This window comes from Engystomops pustulosus, chromosome 1, assembly GCF_040894005.1.
Source record: "Engystomops pustulosus chromosome 1, aEngPut4.maternal, whole genome shotgun sequence".
In the NCBI taxonomy this organism is placed as follows: domain Eukaryota; kingdom Metazoa; phylum Chordata; class Amphibia; order Anura; family Leptodactylidae; genus Engystomops; species Engystomops pustulosus.
Window position 1 is genome coordinate 49,156,667 of NC_092411.1, and position 21,165 is coordinate 49,177,831.

General features: G+C 41.9%; 1 protein-coding gene across 3 annotated transcripts in view; it reads right to left on the minus strand.

Annotated features, from left to right (window-relative positions):
- The window catches only part of CHD1 (chromodomain helicase DNA binding protein 1), a 32,689-nt gene extending 12,080 nt beyond the window's left edge, over positions 1 to 20,609 (minus strand). The window contains exons 1-19 of one of the 3 annotated variants that reach the window (XM_072140017.1): positions 20,450 to 20,609; positions 17,342 to 17,502; positions 15,882 to 16,074; positions 15,610 to 15,744; positions 14,478 to 14,548; positions 13,640 to 13,804; positions 11,600 to 11,850; positions 10,503 to 10,728; positions 9,712 to 9,812; positions 8,807 to 8,985; positions 8,320 to 8,447; positions 6,578 to 6,794; positions 4,837 to 4,926; positions 3,683 to 3,873; positions 3,383 to 3,571; positions 2,954 to 3,116; positions 2,337 to 2,489; positions 1,274 to 1,345; positions 525 to 674 (exon numbers count right to left, since the gene is read on the minus strand). In XM_072140017.1, the coding sequence (XP_071996118.1) occupies positions 525 to 674; positions 1,274 to 1,345; positions 2,337 to 2,489; positions 2,954 to 3,116; positions 3,383 to 3,571; positions 3,683 to 3,873; positions 4,837 to 4,926; positions 6,578 to 6,794; positions 8,320 to 8,447; positions 8,807 to 8,985; positions 9,712 to 9,812; positions 10,503 to 10,728; positions 11,600 to 11,850; positions 13,640 to 13,804; positions 14,478 to 14,548; positions 15,610 to 15,744; positions 15,882 to 16,074; positions 17,342 to 17,388 (2,721 nt within the window). In that variant the 5' untranslated portion in view covers positions 17,389 to 17,502; positions 20,450 to 20,609. Of the gene's footprint in view, positions 1 to 524; positions 675 to 1,273; positions 1,346 to 2,336; positions 2,490 to 2,953; positions 3,117 to 3,382; positions 3,572 to 3,682; positions 3,874 to 4,836; positions 4,927 to 6,577; positions 6,795 to 8,319; positions 8,448 to 8,806; positions 8,986 to 9,711; positions 9,813 to 10,502; positions 10,729 to 11,599; positions 11,851 to 13,639; positions 13,805 to 14,477; positions 14,549 to 15,609; positions 15,745 to 15,881; positions 16,078 to 17,341; positions 17,503 to 20,449 lie in introns of all 3 variants that reach the window. The other 2 variants (XM_072140008.1, XM_072140026.1) reach the window with 2 other exon arrangements.
- Positions 20,610 to 21,165: the final 556 nt, after the last annotated feature.

Consider the following 21,165-nt stretch of genomic DNA (forward strand, 5'->3'; position numbering starts at 1 on the left):
ACTTCCGATATTACCATTTTAGTGAAGACAAATGTGAAGATGTGAACCGGGCCCAAGAATTGTACTACAGCTTTTGAAGTGAATTACAAGAAGATATAGAACTCTGCTTATACCAAATTACTGCAGAAATTCCATTATCAGCTGACAGGTTGGACATACTTCTATGAATAGACACCCCAGAAAGGCACATTTAAAGGCAAAATAAGACAAATGCAAAGGAGCCCAGCTGAAACACTGACTTGCGTTCCGATGGCCGGAACTATGGCTGTGATCTGGCCACTTCAATTGCAAGCAGATCACAGGCCCAATAGAACTCTATGGTACAACAGAGTCGGGTGCCCACACCGCAAATTATAGGACATGTCTTATATCTAGGAAGATTTCCGGCACAAACCGCTCATCTGCCTATGCAAGGAGGATGGGGTCAGGAATTTGCACAAACATTTAGAATTAGTATGCCAGTAAAGTGTGACAAACATTACAATTCTAAAATTATTTACAAAGATAGAAGAACCCAACATTACTTGTTTCTTTTGTCCTATTCGATGTGCTCTTGCTTGGGCCTGAAGATCATTCTGTGGATTCCAGTCAGAATCAAAAATGACGACTGTATCTGCTGAAGCAAGATTTATTCCCAGCCCACCAGCACGGGTAGAGAGCAGAAAGCAAAAGTCCTGTTAAAAAAAAAACCAAACACACATTTGTTTTGCAACTCACAGCAGCAAGTAGAGACTACAAAAAAAAAAAAAATTAAAGGGGTTATCCGGGTTTAAAAAAAAAATTTATGGCCGGGCTGGGGAGGGCTATTTAAACATAATAAACACGTTCTCCGGTGCTGCCGATGTCCCGCGCCACGGCCAGTCTTCTCCGTGCGCCGGTTTCAGTACAAGAGCGCACAGAGAGCTTCCGGACGGCCGGATGCTCCCATGCGCACCATCTCCCAGCGCTTACAACGCTGAGAGATAGGGACGGATGGGAGGAGCCGTCCACAACGCGGACCGGAAGCTCCCTGTGCGCGGCATCCGTGCCCCTGTTTGTTTACAGCGGCACGGATCGAAGTGACCGCGGCGCGGGACACCGGCGGCACCGGAGGAGGCAAGTCCATGTTTATTATGTTTAACTAGCCCTCCCCAGCCCGGCCATAAATTTTTTTTTAAACCCGGATAACCCCTTTAAGGGAAAGGATTTTGTTTATAATAAAATATAATGTTCTGTTGCTTTTCTCTTATACATTTAAATATAATTTCAATACACTTTTCTGATGCATCCTTACCTCCGATCCTTCTGCATTAAAATGGTCCAAGGCCTGCTTTCTTATTTCTCCTTTGATGGATCCATCTAATCTCTAAAAAAAATAACACCACAAAATTTAAGCAGTTGCCAAATATCTGTAAAATAAAACCTTATTATTGTAAAGGCAGTCCTTGAGTTACGTAAAAGTTACGTACGTTCTCAAGGGTTGTTCTTTAGTTGAATTTGTAAGCAAGTCAAAATGGGTATTTTTTTTTTTTTTTAAATTGTAGCTCCAGACAAATTTTTGTCACAATTGGAATTTTAACATTTTTTTTTACCTTTCATGTGAACAAGGATTATCAATAAAACTTAAAGGGGTTGCCGGGGTTTTGAAAAAAAAAATATATATATGTGGCCGGGAGCGGGATGCCTAAAACAATAAAGCTGTACTTACCTTCTGGTGCCCTCCGGTATCCAGCGCGCCATGTAAACAAACATGGCCGCCGGAGCAGTGCTGCATTCAGCTTTCGGCCGGACGCGACAACCTTCCGGTCCCCATACACAATGCTGTGTATAGGGACGGATAGGCGTAGACGGCCACGGCCGGCCGGCAGCTGAATGCAGCGCTGCTCCGGCGGCCATGTTTGTTTACATGGCGCCCGGACCGGAGTGACAGCAGCGCTGGATACCGGAGGGCGCCGGAAGGTAAGTACAGCTTTATTGCTTTAGGCAGCCCGCTCCCGGCAACATATATATATATATTTTTTAAACTCGGACAACCCCTTTAATTACAGACATCTTGCAGCTGATCATTGCATCCTGGCACTATATTAATAGTATTCAGAGATTTCAAATCTGGAAAAGTTAGTCTGTAAGTAGGGGTTGTCTGAAAGTCAGATGTTCTTAAGTCGGGGACTGCCTGTATAGTGGAAGTTCGATCCCATATTTTTGGCATCGCCCCAGGATATCTGGGAATCATATCACGAACCCAGCGTCACCCTTGTTTTAAAGACAGTGACAGGAAAGGTGGCTATGGATTTAACATCTATGTCCAAGATGGATATCCCCCTGCAACTGAAAGGAACCAAAATTCTAAATCTTACCTGAAAAGGAAACTGTCGTTTCTTTAAATATTCTGCAAGGATGTCCAGCATCCGAACCATTTGAGAGAATATCAACACTCTGTTTCCACGTTCCCTCAAACGTACCAACAACTTGTCCAGGAGAATGAGTTTCCCACTACTCCTTATTAAGTGCTTAAGAGAAAAATACATAAATGAAAAATTTATTAGAACCTTAAGACACAGAACTACAAAATATATCGAGGCAGCTAAAATACTCAAAACAGTGTTGGTGACTCAAATTTACTGAATAGTGTGTTTGAAGTAGCTGCCATCAAGTGCATGATCAGCAGATCACTGTGTACAGCAGGACTTGAGACTCTCTGTGATGGCCATAATCCTGCTGGTTCCAGCGGATGGAGGGGGCTGTAAAGTCATTACTGCATGCACACCCCTCCATCATAACATCATAGCAGTTAGAGGGACGGCACAGGAAGTCGAGTTCTTCTTACAGAAGTTGGGTGATCCGCAGCTTTCAGTGGTTCCGAAGAACCAGGCTAAATATTATATGGGTTACCCGATTAAGGTCTTAGGCTTACCGTAGTAAAGTGTTGTAAAAGTGGTAAGCCCCTTTAAGTAATAAAAGAACTTCAACTCACCTGCAAAGCTTCTTGATTGTTATAGAATTCATTATCTTCCGGCGGTTTAATGAGGTAGCAATGGTTACAACACTTTTTAAGCTCCATCATGATGTTTAAAAATCCTGAGGTACTTCCTTTCAAGCCTTTGCTCAAGGCCTTGTAATTCCGTGTTAAGATCCACCTGAGAAAAGCAGGGAAATTATATCTGCACTCATGTTTGTTATACCAAAGGACGATATTGGCTATATGCTGAATTTAGTGTTCCAGGGTTTTTTTTTTGATTCCACAACTTTTCAACGTAAGACTTTACTCAGTAGTGACAGTATGGGGCTATAATACCCTGTACTGTGGTCAACTATGTATACAGATACCATCTATACAATATACATATTGCAATATGTATAACGAGCCAAATTGTTGTTTGCATGGCTTGGTGTGAATACTTACTTGTAGTACTGTTTCTGCAAAGCACTCATTTCAACACGCAAAATTTGTTCCACTTTAGCTGGCAAGGATTTCTCCACATCTTTCTTCACCCTTCTTAGAAGGAATGGCTCAAGTTCTTTGTGCAGACTGGCATAGCCATATTCTCTACCTTTCCCATGTTCCTCTTCAAAGTCTTCCCATGAAGAGAACCTTGTAAAAAAGAATAAAATATATATTTGAAGTTTAATTTACTCAACGGCTAATAAAAAAAAGGATCAATAGGAAGATATTGTACTTCTATGGAATATAAATATTCCTTACTTTTCTGGCATGATGAAGTGTAACAAAGACCATAATTCTTTAAGGGAATTCTGCAGAGGTGTGCCGGTGATGAGAAGACGATGATTTGACTTGAAGTCTATCAGGGTCTTGTACAGTAGGGAATCATCATTTTTCAGCCGGTGGGCTTCATCAACACCGATAAAGGCCCAGTTCACACCACCTAGGAAAGACTAAAGCAAAACATATGGTTAATGTTTAATTAAAGCCATGACTGAGATCAGACCTTTATGGGCTCTTGTATTATTGCTTACAAAGCATTAAGAATTTTTTTTTTTGCTCATTATTGTAATTATTTTGTGACACAAGATGACACTGATAGGAGATCACTTGATCTATTGTATAATTCTCTGCACTAATTGTGTTTCCCTGTGCATTATACCGTCAGCTAGCGACATCTATTTGGCCTGCGGACTTGCCCTGGGTTGTTGAGAAATGCCATTGCCACCCTGCAATCGTAGCTGCAGGGGGCCCATGGGTGCTCCGTATGCACCCAACTAGGCATTGCAGTCCATGTTTTACTGCAATGTCTAAAGTGTTAAACACCTGGGGTCAGAGTTTTTCTGATACTGAGTATTAGTGCAGGAGCTGGGATGTGATAACACAGCCCAACGCTGGCACGAACATGACACAATGTCCCGAAATCATCTTCTGATGTGGCGCCATAGAGCCGCTATAAAAAGTCGATGGATGGTCATTTAGATGTTAATTGGCTGATCAAAACGTGTGAGGCTAACACTAACGTAATATTAATGGCTCATCCTAAGCTATTAACTTCTAAAGTCCTTTAATAGTCATACAGAGGAATGAATTCTATATTGATGCTCAAATGGATGTGATGTTTAGGAGCTGACATATGTTTAGCCATCCAGGAGATCAGTAGCTGGCAGATGGTAAGAGAACAAGCATCTGTTATGGTGCCTTAAACGGAAACAGATGGATATGATATCCAAACTTAAAATGACCACTTGATAGTGTCTTATTGCAAAAAATATGGTTTACATAGCAAGACGTAGGATAAAACTGCTTCAATTCTTGTATGACAAATACATAAATCTATGTCTCATATATCCTACACTCCAATATTGTAATAACTCTTCATTCACAGAGTGTATTGAATCAAATTTAAAACTTACTTTGTCCTTAAGCAGTATCTCATACGTCGTCAATATAATGTTGAACTTCAATCGCTTTGTTTGTATGTGCATCCACTCGTGTGTCCTGATCTGAATACAAAGAATCCGGTTAATGTAACAAGCAGCACATCTACATGTAAATAAAACTGACAATTGTACTGAAGATCCAAAATATAAACTTAGTTTAGGCGATTATCTCCATGCGTGCAAAACTCCATGTTGAATAGTTTCATCTGCTCAGCTCCTCCTGCTCTATAACTTGATGCCTGCTCAGTTGTCCCCATTGCTTGAAAAGGGGATAACAACAAGATGTAGTACAACTACTTTAAAAGGAGTTATTATTTTCATCCCATCACTGGTATTAGTCATTTTAAAGCACATGTACCATCAATTTACTCATGGTAGAGGTGTCTTAAAGTAAAAATGTAAACTGGCACTGCAATAGAGGATGGAGGTATCACATATATTTAATATCAGTCTAACACATATAGACTAAAAATACTAAAAAATTCATTAAAAACACAATGAAAATAAGAATGAACTAATGCAGGGCCCTTGCATCAGATAATATTATATCTGTATAGGAACAACGAAGTAAACAAATAGAGAAGTGTATATGAAGATTCAGGAGTTGTTAGTAATAAATCTACGGGTATAAAAGTAATTAGCAGGGGCCATACATAGTCCGTATATTTAGATTGATCAAAAACAGTCCTCAAATAAATCGGAACCTATTTGGTGGATTTGTAATCAAATGCTCACAATTGCAGTCTATGTATTACGGTTATGGACATAAAAATAGTCTTAATAAGCGTCTTAAGAAGTTCCTGAGGAACATTGTTCATTTTATTATAGCTAAAACTCTAAAAAACACATCTACACATCAAAAAGAAATTTCCTACAGCCTTTAAGCTGTAATAGCAGACCTAGAGTAGATTGCCTGCCACGGTTATAAAAAATATGTTTCTGAGCAAGTACCCATTAAAATTGTTCGAGTACATGTTTTTTTTTTTAAAGATTAGCTTAAAGATTACATTGAGATATTATATATAAACATGTATATATACACACACACACATATACACACAGTATATATCAAATTTCTTGCATCACGTCACTCAACAAGCTGAAAGTTTAATGAAGCAAAGATCATTATTAAATAATAAACCAGAGGCTGGCGTGTGTGCGAGGTCTATAGCCACATTATCTGACCTGCCATTTTAGCTCTTCCAAATGATTGTGGTTTCCTTAATGCATTTGCATCTGCAGCACATATTGTCTCAAGACGGGTGTTCTGTTAAAACCATTTGTGTAGGAGTGAATGAATGCAGCGTGTGTAGCAGTACTGTGCTTGCATGCGTGTTGCAGAGATGTGAGTGTAATTTATGTCAAACATATTTTTGCTTTTTTGATGTCTAAATCTGGGGTGCACCTTCTAGTCTGAGAAATAGCTATTCTCCATTATACAGCTCCAGTCGTGTTTCCAATGCTTCCTGCTTGTGATAGATTTCTATCTTATAAGCTGGAGGTAAGAAGTATCGATGTGAAGTGACAATACTCATAGATGGCAGAATTTGGGCAATGTGAGTGAGTTGTATAACCGCACATATCTATAGGCGCTCAACTGCTATTTGGCTGCACTCTTGGGAGAAATATAGTCAAGAAAGTAGGGAAGGAAAGTCATAGTAGGGGGGGGGGGGATCTAATATGTGAGGAATCCGAAAGATCATGTGCAACTTACCACATTTCTACTGCTAATGTCTCCTAAGTACACCACAGCATTCATTAAGGGAGCCCAGGTCTGAATTTCTCTTTGCCAGGAGGTTAAGGTTGATAGGGGAACCACAATAAGAAATGGTCCATAAAGTTGATGTTCATGGAACAAATAATTCAAGAAAGAAATGGTCTGAATTGTTTTTCCCAATCCCATTTCATCTGCCAGAATACAGCTGTTGCCTCTGGAGAAAATAAAACACACATTTAGTCTTTTAAGTGTCATCAATAATAGATTTACATTTACCAAGAACTTTTGAACAAATTAAAAAACAACTAGAAGCAAAAAGCACTCACTGTGTGAATGCGGCCTACAGTACCTTGTACTTTCAACAAGTTTAAAGACCTGTCAAGTCGATTTGGGACCTTAAACCAACTACAGGTCCTTAAAAATGATCCAGGGGGATTTGGGACACTTAGTGACAGGCTCCATTTAACACAGAATAGTGGATAGCTAGCTGATCGTGAGGGTCCAACCAATGGGACCCCCAGCAATCCAAAAAAACAGGGGTCCTGAAAATCATCCTGCTGTTCTATTCAAAACTATTGGAATGCCAGAAAATTGTAAACAGTCAGGCAAGTGCCAAGCCAAGGGCTGGTCTATTACAAACAGCAGGACGCATGCCCAACCCACTATACATTAGCGTAAACAGAATCAACATTCTCTCGCAGAGGGGTCCAGTCTAATGATCGTGGGGGGGGGGACCCATATGTCAGAGCCTTACTGATCAGATTCTAATCCCCAATCCTGTGGATAGAGAATCACTTTCACACTTGATAAAGCTCCTTTAAAGAAGAGTATGGCTAGACAACTGAGTAAATCAGTCCCACAAAAGGGAATGTAGCAAGGGTTATACATGTGCACTACTGATCCTCGTGTGGCTATTTCTCACAATAGGAGCCCCACTTATCCCTACCCTATGGAATAATAATGTTATTATATGAAAACCCCTTCATAGTACTGGGAATGTTATATAAATAAACACACACGCACCATGGCGTGCCTCCATATGTAGAAACAACAGCCTGGCAGCAAGTGACACAGAGGATAAGAATACTTCCCTAAATGCTAGGGTCAATACTGGCCACAGCATCAAATATGTCTTTCTGCCTTCTCTAAGCATTTGCATTGCAATATAATTGTGTTATAACTTATCTTGCACCCTGACAAAATCCTCTGTGTAGTCCCAGGGGTTGGGCTTTGGTTTGGATGCATTTCAAATAAACAACATGTGACTTGTCTGTGCTGAAGACCATTTAGATCTCAGCCCCCACCTTTGCGTTCCTGTACAGGAGCACAAAGGTGGGGGCTTAAAGCTCCATAGTCACGTTTTTTGAAAAGCATACAAACCAAAGCCCAACCCCCAGGACTACACAGAGTATTCTGTCAGGGTGCAAAGTAAGTTATAACACACAATTATATTGGAAGGCAAATGCTTAGATAAAGCATATTTTCAATGCAGGTGTGATGAGCTCCTGTAACATGTCTTTAGTGAAAATGAGCTCCTTGGTGACAGGTTCCCTTTAACACAATCATTGAGTGTGGTTGAGTTTCCATTGTAGGCAAAGGCAGATAAATACTGTATAGTCACATAATACATATCAAAGCATCACCTTTGCAGTTATCGTTTGCTGCACTATAAAAGTTTCAATACGCCAAATGTAAAGGGGGTAATAAAATAGGGATTCAAAAGAAGCAGAAGCTCTTACTTGCACCAGGAGTGTGCCAGCCAGTTTAAGCCGTCTAGCTGATAGTCTCTTAACTCCATTACATCATTTCCACCAATGTAGGACGGCTGCTTCTTCAGAGCTACAAACCTCGGCCTCATTTTTAAAACCTATGACAAATATCACATACATTACAGTCAATATAATACAACAGATAGCAGAAACAATACCAAGCACAGGTGCATTGTAATCGATTAAATAATGTAGGATTGGAATAACTAATTTCTATGGCAGTAAGTTTTAGGACACTACTTTTTAGTAAAATCATGAAGGTGCTTCGGTTCAGTATGGGGGCCACAACCAGCATACAGAAAATCATGAATAGTTAAAATGTCAAAGATTAGAGGGTCCTCTCATCGTTGCCCCTAGAGTGCTACAGGAGGGTTTCCTTTACAGGCTAGCTCTCAGTGACAGATACCCTTTACTAAATGCAATAAGACATCTAATAATATAGTCAATGGACACTTACCTTACATTCCTTAAAAGGAATGGTTTTGGACTGATTCCTACTCAAGTATTCATCAATGCGTGCCTGAAATTTTCTTGCAATAAGTGCACCATCCTCCCAACTGCACTCAAAATATGGAAGTCCCTGCCACTTGCAAAAATAATCTGGGTATCCTGCTGCAGATTTCTGATTGGAATGAGCTGAAGAAAAAAAAAATATAATACATTTTTAACTCAACATGTTAATACATCAGCTGTAGAAGAACATGTGTGCTGCAGTCTCTTCTATTCCTGCTACACATAGCATGACAGCTGTGCTATGTAATGGGAATGACCTACAAACATGGGACACACAAACATACACATTAAATACCAAAAGTGTATAAGTTATCCCCTATCAATAAGATGGGGGACAAAACCAAAAGGTAATTGGTGAGTGTCCAACTTCTGGGAATCCCACCCATCACAGGAATGGGACCCCTGTGACCCCGCTGTCACAGATGGGCGAGGTCCATTAAGTTAGGATTTATGGAAATTGCCGAGCACAGCACTCAGGTGTCTCCGACTACTAACAAGGACAGTGACCAGAGCAGCAGGATGGATACTTATCCAGCTACTTCACCTTTGCATGAAGTCGGAACATGGATTGCTGGGGATCAGCACCCACTCCACCCCCTCATGAATACGCTGTAACGCTTTGAGAGCATTTGGAGTGTACAGCACAGCAGCGTTAGAGTTTTTAGCACTAGGAGCTGCTTGACAATGGTCCACAGGCATATACTCATAGCAACTTGTACTGAGATGAATACATACACACGTATTGTGTGCAGCTGTATAGAAAAGCATTGGTCATTGTGTCACTATTTGGTAGAGGATAAGGTACATATCTATGTATGCAAGCCATGTAGGGCAGGACTGCAGACTAACCTATGATTCTTTCCACTATTTGATACTGTTTGTGGAGGTCATCGGTAAGTTCCTGTTGGCAGTTGTAATACTCTATATCTTCGGGAGAAGCAGCTTTCAACCTGTAAAATGAAAAGCACAAAATATTTCAACTTTTACCAAAACGTCTGGAAGACTCCTAAGAGTACATGTACATAGGACATAACTTGTAATAGTAAAAAAAGCTGATATTGATTTGTCTACGTAATATCCACACCCTAAATAGAGATGATAGATATATATAATCTTTACCACGAAAAAAAACTTCTGTGCAGATTCATATGGGATTTACCCTGCAAATTTTTTAAAACTTTATTCTGCTGCTAAAACATACATATTTTTTGCCCTTATATAGGTGTACAGTGTAAACACACATATATAGATACTGGTCCAGATTTATCAAAAATAGTGCAAAATGTGCATGTAGTTGGCATTGCGACTGTGGAGGGTGCGCCAGAATACTGGTGCACGGTTTTCAATATCTGGCACTGCTCGGAAAGTGTGCAACATCTTTATTTTAGTTGCATCTTTAACAGTGTGCAACAATTGTCGAGTATGTAATGTGCCGCAAAACTGCAACTCAGCAGTAACACGCCCCTTAAGGTGCACAATTTTCTGTCTGGTCAGACACAAAAATGGCGCAATCACTCATCAAATATATCTGCCAGCAGTTTGCACGGTTTTATGTGCAATGTCATTTGGTCGACCGCATCTACATTGCTGGGAGACTACCGAGTGTTAGAATACACACAAGTCATGTGCACAGACATTACCATCTTTTTTTTTCCTGCTCCTTCTTCTTGTAATTGTCCAGTTTCTTCATGCCTTTCACGTTTTGTTGTTTTAGGGTTTCTTCTGTTTCCCAAGTGTTATGGATATGGGACCAACCTTTCCACTTTATTAAATACTGTATCTCTCCAGCTTCCTTTGTCCTGTCGAAGTTAGCATTGGGATCCCCATCAGCCTCACAAGCATAGATAGTTGTGGTGCCGCCAGTCACTGCCAATAGATGAATAAGAATTACATGGTGCAAACTAAAGAGATTGCCTTCATTCCTTCCTTCCATACATACATACATAGTACTTATTGCAAAAGGAGGGGAAAAAAAAAAAAATCAATACTGAAACGTTTAAATAGGACCAGAACTTCATTGAAGTGGGCTGGACACTCACACTGCTCTATACGCTGTGTAGGTGGTGGGGAAAAGGACCAAAAGTGCAGCCAAGTTAAAGTGAATAACCTGATCCTCCATTACATGACTAAAGGTTGGTTTCACACATTTTTTGAATGAAAGCCAGCTGTGGATTCAGGAGGAATGAAAGAAGAACTTGTACTTCTGCCTCCTGGATCCACTTCTAGCTTTGGCTCAGAAAACTGCACTGGAAACCCACCCTAAAAATCAATAAATAGCTAAAAGAAAAAAAAAAAGCTGAGTAATTTTAACACACACTATTCACAACCTGCCATTGATATTGATAATTTCTAAGTGCCCATTAAACCTCTCTGATATGTTAGAAATTAGATGAAAATATCAAGTGCCAGTTGCTTCTATACAGGAAGAAGGGGACATTTTTGTTTGCTTCATCTTTAATAAGCCACTTAGAAAAAGAAGGCTAAGTTAACACCTGTTCAATTGCTTCCTTCATGCCCTACTGTGTTTTATAGCATAATGGAAGTATGATGGAAACTTCACATCATCCATTTACCTTCTGTATTGATGAGCAGAAACCCCCAAACAAGTGTGAACTGGCTTTAATGAGGTGCCATCAGCAGATTTCTAAGTAAAATGGCTACTCATTTCCTGTGATTTGTCTATGATAAAATTAATGAAAGAAACCGATTGGAATTCATGGTGTATTATTAACTTTACCTCCTTTGCGACCAAATCTTGAATCCATGACTCTTTCAATTGTTTCAAACTCCTCTTCCTCAGGTTGTGGGACGTCTTCTCCACATACTTCTAATAAGTCATCAGAGTCTGTTTTCATTTCCTCGTCTTCTTTGTAGCTTACGTTTACCGTGGCCTGCCGCCTGGATCCTCTCTTATCAAAGTCTTCATCAGAGGAATCTGCGCCCATTTTCTGATGACTAGTCATTTTCTTCCCATTTTTAGCTTTGGACCTGAAAGAAAAGTAAAGATTTAGGAAACAAGTAATAAAGCCTATTTTATTATGCATCAAAAAATTTGTACAACCCTTTTTTAAATTCTTTCAAACAGAGGTATGATCCTTAAAGCCCACAAGCAACTTTGGTCTGAAAATCAGGCAATGATGTGTAATGTGGTCAGTAAAAATGCAGCATTGTCTCTGCTTCACAGCTTATTCCTCACGCAGCAGGGCCATGAATTCAGGCTTTGGTTCAGACTGCTGGGTGGCTGAGCAGGTGTATAAGGCATCAATATGGCTGCACTGATCACCATCAAATACAATAAGGTATTGCAATGGACACATCATAGACTTGTAGCCTTCAGTGACAAGGGAAGGTGGAGTCTGAATCTCATGAATACACTTCACTGAATACAGTGGAACCAGCAGGAGGGCAAGAACAGTTTTCTTTGTTATCACTGTCACAGCCCTTGTTCCTGGATTACCTTTTTAAAAAGAGTACAAGTTTATCCGCAAATAAAGGAACAGCATAGCATTATTACTATAAAAACTGTATAAAGTATAAAGATGACTTCCTGCGCTCCTCAAACCTCCCTCTCCATAAGTAGCCAGAAGGCTGTGCCACAAATCAGGTCCTTTGCGGGCCAGCCGTAGTGCGTCAAGATACCTTGTGATGGGATGCCATAGACCTCTATTGGGGCTGCAATTTGCATCCAGATCACGGCCCCCAATACGTAGGTGTGAATGTAGCCTTGGTAAGCAGACCCCTTTGAAATGGTGCTTATGGATTCTGCTGACAAGTCCACAGGGATATTGCATACCCCTCTCCCAGTGTTTTTGTCTGCATAATTTCTTTTGTATTATTTTGCTGTATTTGTCCTGTATTGGTTTTACTACTACCAAATGTATGTTTAATAGTGTGGCAACAAGAGGTCTTTCGGATTCCTTTTGGGCATTGTGCAATATTCAATACATCTATTCATTCTATACAGCATTTATCCCGGTGGGGTTGAGAGATTAGGTGTGTTTCTAGGTTTCCTTGTCTGCATAGTTTAATTTTAATACAGTGATGAAATGAAGATTATGACTTTGCACCTTTATTTCTGTGTATATATATTATATGGGGGTGTGACTGTAATTATTATTACCCATATTTTGCTTTTTTTGGTTGCGACAAGTCAACTGGAAAAAGGGCAAACATAATGGCCATTTTGTACATGTGCAATTCTCTGATAAGCACAGATTCTCCAAAAACATTTACATCGATAATGAAGTTTCTAAAAGGGGTGTCCACATCTATTTAACCTTGCGGCCTGTGTGCAGCTAAGTCCCATTCAGATCCACGGGACCCAGCTGCAGACACTGAACTTGGTAGAAGTGAAGAGATCACTGATCTGTGGACTCTTCCCTTTACAGTTTTTTGGATAACCCTTTTAAAAATATTGCAAAATAAAAAAAAAAAAATACAATTGAAACCCCTAACGTTAAGCAATTACCAAGCCATTAGAGACATATACTATTCAATGCTCACCACAATGACTAATATTTTTCAGAACAAAGAAAAAGAATAAACACCGAATAATGTGCATTAAGAAAATATTGAGCCAGAAGAAAGAAGAAAACGTCTGCTCCATCCATGTGCTGATGTATTTTCATTAGGAGAAAAGTGAATTAGGAAACACAAGACTCTTCACATTACTTAACACCGTATGAACCCAAAATCTGCATGGTAGCCCTGCGGCTGACTACCTGTGCAGAAAGGATGTACTGTTAAAAGAAGACCAAAGTTAGATTCTAGCCCTTACCTGTTTTGTGATTTCTTGTTTTTTACTTTATGGCTCGGTTCATAGTCAGATTCGCTGTCCCTACTGCTGCTTTTCTGTCTATCCCCCCCTGTGTCGGAATCTGAACTGGAACTGGCCGAGGATGATGCACTACCAGAACCTGAGCTGGACATCTGCCAATCTTCACTGGATATATTGAGAGGGTGGAAATGATGAAAAGTTACAACATGCATGTTTGCCTCACAAACAAAAGCCTAAAAATGGGACCAGTATCCCACACATAAGCCCCCACCCTTGATCCGTCACACTGAACCATAGACGTAGCCAACATATTTTAACTTTTCCTATTCCAAAGAATAGAGTGTAAGGGGGGGAGAGGTGGTGTCACATACTATTATACCAAAAAGCAGAACAAGACATACACTGCAAAAAGCTGCTACAAAATTATCCATAGTAATGCAAGCACAACTGGTGGTTAGGACTAGCAGAACAAAGACTGGGACAGAGAAGCTGCGATACCAGAGAAATACTTAAGCTGGAAACTTTAGACTAGTACCAGGAAGAAAAATAAAACCCGTAGGACATCAAATTCAACAACCACCCTCCAATTATTCCCATAATGGAAAGAGAAGTCGATTAAAGTAAGGCAAGTACAGAATCTGCTCATATTGGAAGGTTTATAAACACTAAAGAGGGAGAACTAGACAAGATAAAACAAGTACTGAATTCAGAAGTTGACACAAACTTTGGAAAGAGCAATGAAAATAACACCAGCACCAAGAAGCATTGAAAGGACAGACAAGGCATTGGCACATATTAACTACTGCAGCAACAAATTGTCACACAACACAAAACTCACTCTTTGGGTTCTTTCTTCTTATTATCACTTGAGGAGTCCTCATCCGAGTCATCGTCGCTGCTAGACGAATCCTGGGGAACAAAAAAACACTACAACATCAATGTGCTGTCAAATTGTTGACAAGTATTATTTTCACAGAGCCCTGTGAGATCTGTACAGCACAGGTTTTAAATCAGTACGACCTGGCCTTCAGAAACAAATACATCAAAATGGGTAACTTTGTGGCTCCATGCAGAAAAATAAGGGCAGTGACAAGTGTGTGGTGGGGGTCTGTGGATCACAGTGCAGTGCTTGGTTTCACAGACCGATCACAGTGCCAGGGATAGGACTGTCAATCATAGTGATATGATAACCAGGCGTTCCCATGGATCAGCAGGGTTGAACTGTTTTATAGCTTGTTCTGTTTTGTGGAGAAGAAGGGACTCCGTGAATCTTACATCACCATGAGTCCTGACTCGGCACATGAAAAAGGACACTACGCAGCCTGCGTTCATGGACCTCCCATACTTATCTATTTTAGCCCTAACCAATGTTAACCACCCCACCCACTATCGTTCCTGCAGGTCAACCTGGACAATCCCTTTGGAGCCCATTTACACAGGGACATGACAATCATTCCCAGTCACTGCCCTGTGTTAACGTGTCCACCACTGAAATAAAGACATAAAATCTCAATGGTCGTTAATCTTATATGGACCCCGTAAAGAAGCAGAATGTGCGGTGGACAATAAAGTAAACTATATGGGGACAAATTGTCTCATTTACAAATTCATAATGACTGCTCAAAATAAAGTATAGAAGGTGGTACTAGTCTAAATCCACGCCCAAACTGCTACAGAGTATGTTAAAACGTGCAAGTCAACAGAAAGATAACGAGTCCTAGTTAAATCAAATACCAATTTACTAAACATTGCTTATAGGGTACAACGATTCCCAAATATAGCAATGTATTGTGCAATACAAATCAATGTATCAGTAGAGGCTTTGGTAAACTGCTCAGCCATGTGTATGACGGCGACATTTCTTGTGATAAATTTGCTAGAGGGATATTCTAGTTAGAGGTAAACATGAATGATTTCTCCTGCAGTAAGAGGGCGGATGTAACTTCCGACATAGGATAGAAGACACTTGCCTCATCTGAGCCGCTGTTTGAAGACGCTGGTGGCCTCTGCTGCAATTGCTGCTGCTGTTGTTGCTGTTGCAGCTGCTGTTTCCTCAACATAGCAGATCTCTGTACAGCTAATATGCTGGGGTTAGATTTCCAGAACTGGAGAATGAAAGTGATAACAGATATACATGATTTACTTTATGTTTAAAAAGCAATTAATACACGGTGTGTGTACTTAATGAAATAAATGAATGAATACAATTCTTGAGGCCCCCTGTTACACAATGTAATATTACCTCTGCTCCATCCATTCCCGGGGACTTGGCCTGGACGGGTTTCTTTTCTTTTGAGGTGTCAGACTCAGATTCTGATTGGCTCCCTGACTCGGAGCCACTTTCGGAGTCACTGCTTCCCGACTGACTACTGCTACCATCACTGCTGCTCCCTGAACTGGAACCAGATCCTGAACCAGATTCATCATCTGAACGGCTACTGATAAAGGGAAATAAAAAGAATAGTTAACATAATAATCAGAATTCCACACCGTTACAAAACCTAACGACTGAGGATACATAAAGAGAAATGTCCGCAGTGGACAACCTACAGAGTCCAAGTGTAGCACAAACCAAATAGAATCCATGGTATTAATCAAAAGACTGTGAATTTTAAGGCTGTGTTCACACATTGGCGGTTACATAGCATTTTAAAACGCAATACAACAGCCGAGGAGAGGATATTTGATCAATTACATAGTAAATAAAATGTTAACAGCAAACAATCATTGACACATTGCGTTATCAAAAAGCATGAGGTAATGTGATGGTAACTTTAACATTGCTGTTTGTAAACATAAAATGTTAACAGAAACGTAATTAGGCAAATTTCTCAGCTGTTGTGTTTCAAACCGCAGTATAAATGCCACATGTGAATGCTGCCCAAGCTGTCTCCACGCTATGTATATTACAACAGATTTTCCTGCAAATATATGACAAGACTAAAACCAGTCCATTCTGTCTGGATTTCAATGATTGTAGAACGGATGCAGAATTACCTCTGCAGGTGAACACGACAGTGAAACATGGGCTGGTGCCATCAGTTGTCAGAATGAATGGCGCACACCTGCACTAAGTGCAATACTATTTTGATGGTCAGATCAATTAAAAAGTACATCATGTCCTATTCAGAACCGAATTTCACAGTAGTACCAACATTTAATACAGTGAATAACAGATGCCATACTGATGCATATTGGCCATGAAATAGAGAAAAAATAGCCTGCAAATAGCCTAAGGGCCATGTCACAGTTTCCATCAGTTTTTTAACCTTAAATCTGCATTTAAACCCTACATATTGGCCATGTTTTTCTACCACACGTTTATTCCATCAACATCCTGCTGAAGTAAATTGCTGCAGTTTAGCCACCGCCGATTCCACAAGTCTGATCCCGGCTTTTGATTGTTAGTATATGCCATCAATCTTAAATCGGTGATGTCTGATTCCCAAGACCTCAGTGGATCATCCATGGTGCTAGAGCAAGAGCTGTGGTCTCTCCATTGTTTACAATGGCTCCAGATGTTGTTTATACTAATAAGATCGTCCTTCAAGAAGAAGCTTTTCAGATGAACCGTCCCATTCGCTTAGGAGAATATTTCTCCCGAGTAGCAAATACTTTACAGAAATGTTCCAACTACAGTATGTCCAAAAGGAACTATTCTGCTTCTCTAAATAAAGGCTTATGTAACAGATGAAATCTCACCTTGAATTCCCACTGCTGTTGCTTTCCTCATCGCTCTGCCCGTTCATTGTCGAATGTTCACAGACTTAAAACTAGTATGTACAAATTCCAGAAGAGGGGCTGGTTTATTAATACTTCAACATTAAGCTTCTGATCCTTTAAAAAAACACCATAAACGGAGCCTGAAATAAGATAAAAATATATAAACACTGTAATTGTAGTACAAAAAAAACATTTTCTTGCAGAATTTGATAAAGTTAATAGATATGGTAAAACCCGAGCCCCTCCAGCTCTGTACTGGAGAACTACAGGGTTATGTACAAAATAAGTTCTTTAGGTTCGCTCTTAAGTGGAATTTGTATGCAAGTTGGAGAACGTATATTTTTGGAATTTGCAGCTCGAGACAATTTTTTTTTTGGTCACAGTGACAATTGATTTGGATTGGTAACAGGGGCAAATTAGTCTGTAGGGGTCATCTGTGTGTCAGGTGTCCTTAAGTAGGGGACCGCCTGTATGGGGAAACTTCAATACACCATATTACATATTATATTCTCCCCTCTGGCTTCAGAAGAACTACAATATGGCATTCCTTGGACTAAGACCTCATGCACATCGATTTTATGTGTATATTATCAGCTGAATCAATGTATAGCACATGGACAAATTCATTTCTATGGGCTCATACACCTGACACTGGTATCCGTCGCCCTAAGTAAAAGCCAACATCCCAAATGATAGTGTAGGTCCTATTCCTGTCCGTGTTTGTAGTTTCAGAGAGCCTTTTCTACCATCAATGTTGGAGAAGACCTTGTACACCAATGACACATGGACCACCTACAACAGTTTGAAGCCCAAGGAAGCACCACATTTCTGAGACTTTGGATGTGCTCATGGGTGCAGAAATCAAGTCAGACGCCTACTTACCTATATCATATATAGGGTTACAGTATACATATGACATGGATGGGCTGCACTCATGGTATTGGAGCCATATTTAAATAAAACCTGTCCAATGTGAACAGGGCACTTATGATTCATGTTTCCATTAAGCTTATGCATGATCCAGTAGATTCTGTTAGTGTCATTTCTTGCATCTTCTCCAGGACTAAGACCCAGTTCACACCTGGGTTTTAACTTCCCTTATTAACACTGAAATTATATTGACAATGAAAAGCTGACAAATCTTTGGGTTTTTAATGGCTTCTGTCAGAGTCCTTTAGCACCAATTCCATTAAACGTTCCGTCATGTGAGCGGAAAATTGGACAGACCACAGCTGTCACACGGACACTATCAGAGCGTCTAAAGCAGCGATGGCGAACCTTTTAGAGACCAAGTGCCCAAACTACAACCAAGACCCACTGATTTATCGGAAAGTGCCAACACAGAAGTTTAATTTGTGATTTATACTCCCTTCTCTGTCCCAGCTTACATTGATACCGGCACCCTGAGGACACCAATAAAGCAGAAAATAGAAGAAATTTGGATGATCGTTGTAGCTTCCCTCCAGGGACCCATAAACAGGAAGAATTGTCAGGGCCGGAGCAGGAGCTTCAATGATGATCCAGATCTGTCCACATCTTCCCACCCCTCCAGTAGTCCAGGTGGTCCTGTCGCTTTAAAATAGCTCTGTGCACAGCAAGTCCTGGGCTGTCTGGAACTGCAGGAAGATGCCTGGAGTCATCTCTGGTGATGGCCTGAGTGCCCACAGAAAGGGCTCTGAGTGCCACCTCTGGCACCAGTGCCATAGGTTAGCCACCACTGGTCTAAAGTTAAAGTTGGAGGCCTAATCACAGATGTGAACTGGGTCTAACATGGCAGAGCATAGAACTGGGCTGATGGGACGTCCCATAGAGCCTGAATGGAGGTGAAGTGCCCATTACTGACCGCCACATAATTGAGATAGGGGTCACAACACCCCAATTATGCAGGGGTCCCCGGTTGGGCACTAAGCACTCACTTATCCATCCAGGGAAGTGATATATTGTGGGAAAAAAACTTTATAAACACTGCTTCTCAAATAAGATCATAGTTACAATACTATTTACAGTCAATGCCTTTCCAATGCTCTGTACTTAGGCCATTACTAGAGCTAGCAGGCGGACAGGCAGAGCATGACATGCAAATACACGAGATGTTTCCTGATTCACAAGACAGCAAGAACCCAGCTGTAGTAAAGACATCTCTTTCGAGGTTTGCACATAATTTTCTCCTATTCTCTTAATGCCATTACAGACACAATAGAAGATATAAAGGGGCGCTCTGCAATGAGCTGGCACAGACGTGAGATCTCTGCCAGCGGATGGCACCAATGTGGCCGGGACTGTGGTGATGGACTTGCTTCTTACAATACATGGTATATTATGTATAAGGACACAATCTAACAACACATTCCAGATTTTTCATGTGAGTGGAGCCCTACCTGGAGCATATAACCCATCAGTGCAAGTATAAGCTCCAAGTGTGGGCAGCAGGGATAGACCCCAATAGTCACCACAAAATTTAAGGACCCTTGGAGTATAACAGGGTGCACAGAGGTCACTTACAGTCCTGAGGGTCTGCTGGGGGCCACCATCTCACAACAAGGGGTGCTATTGTGCTCAAGTCACAGACATTTCATCAAGAACCCAACAGACCCATTTATTTACTATGGGGGGGTAATCAGGTTCCCTGATCCATCAGCAGAACATAACATCACCCCGTATGATCAGGAACTATTGGCTCATTTCTAATAAATGTAAGGTTCTGTTCACACCGACACCACGCTTGCAGTTTCACATGATCAGGGATGATAGTACAGAGCCATTTCACCCCCTTATCCTGACAGGCTTTCGCCTCTTACAGTTACAGCACTCAATCTCAGTGTAACAGACGCGTGTGTGAACAGTGTCCTGTGCCGGGACGTTTCTCAGGCTCCGGTGTTTTACATAACATGGCCGAGTTCACACGAGCCGTCCGGGACACGGCGCACGCACTGCTCCACCATGAGGCGGGCATCCCAGGACAACAGGCCCCGCCGCCCGCATTCCAGTGTGTGCTGGGAGAAGTCATTCACCCGCGGCCTAGTCACCCGCACGGGACGCAGAAGGCGCGCAGCCCAAACTGCAAGCACCCCGAAGGCTCTTTCTTACCTCGCCGAGGCCGAGTGAGCGGCGCCGTCCTCAGAAGCCTCCAGTCAGCAGTGACCGCCGCCCGCGGGTGGACATAGGCCGCTACGTGCGCGCGCGCTGGGGAGACGCTGTTTCCTAGTGGGCTACAGGACCTGCGGTGACGTCATTACCACGTGACCGGGCTCCTCAGAGAGGAGGAGTCAGGAGAGTGCCGCGTACAGGAAAGTGCTGCAACATGGGAAGAGGCCGGCGGGAAGCCAGGAGAGAGGACGGAAGGAGGAAGCGGGAGGCAGGAGGGAGCGGGCTGCCCGCCCGAGGAGGAGGAAGCACACAGGGGAAGAGCGGGCTGCTCGAGGGGTGCAGCCTGTGTGAGGGGGAGACACGCCGGTACATGGGGGAGCGGGTGCGCGAGGGGGAGACACGCCGGTACATGGGGGAGCGGGCCGTGTGAGGGGGAGACACGCCGGTACATGGGGGAGCGGGTGCGCGAGGGGGAGACACGCCGGTACATGGGGGAGCGGGTGCGCGAGGGGGAGACACGCCGGTACATTGGGGAGCGGGTGCGCGAGGGGGAGACACGCCGGTACATAAGGGAGCTGGCCGTGCGAGGGGGGGACACGCCGGTACATGGGGGTGCGGGCCGTGCGAGGGGGAGACACGCCGGTACATGGGGGTGCGGGCCGTGCGAGGGGGAGACACACCGGTACATGGGGGAGCGGGCCGTGCGAGGGGGAGAC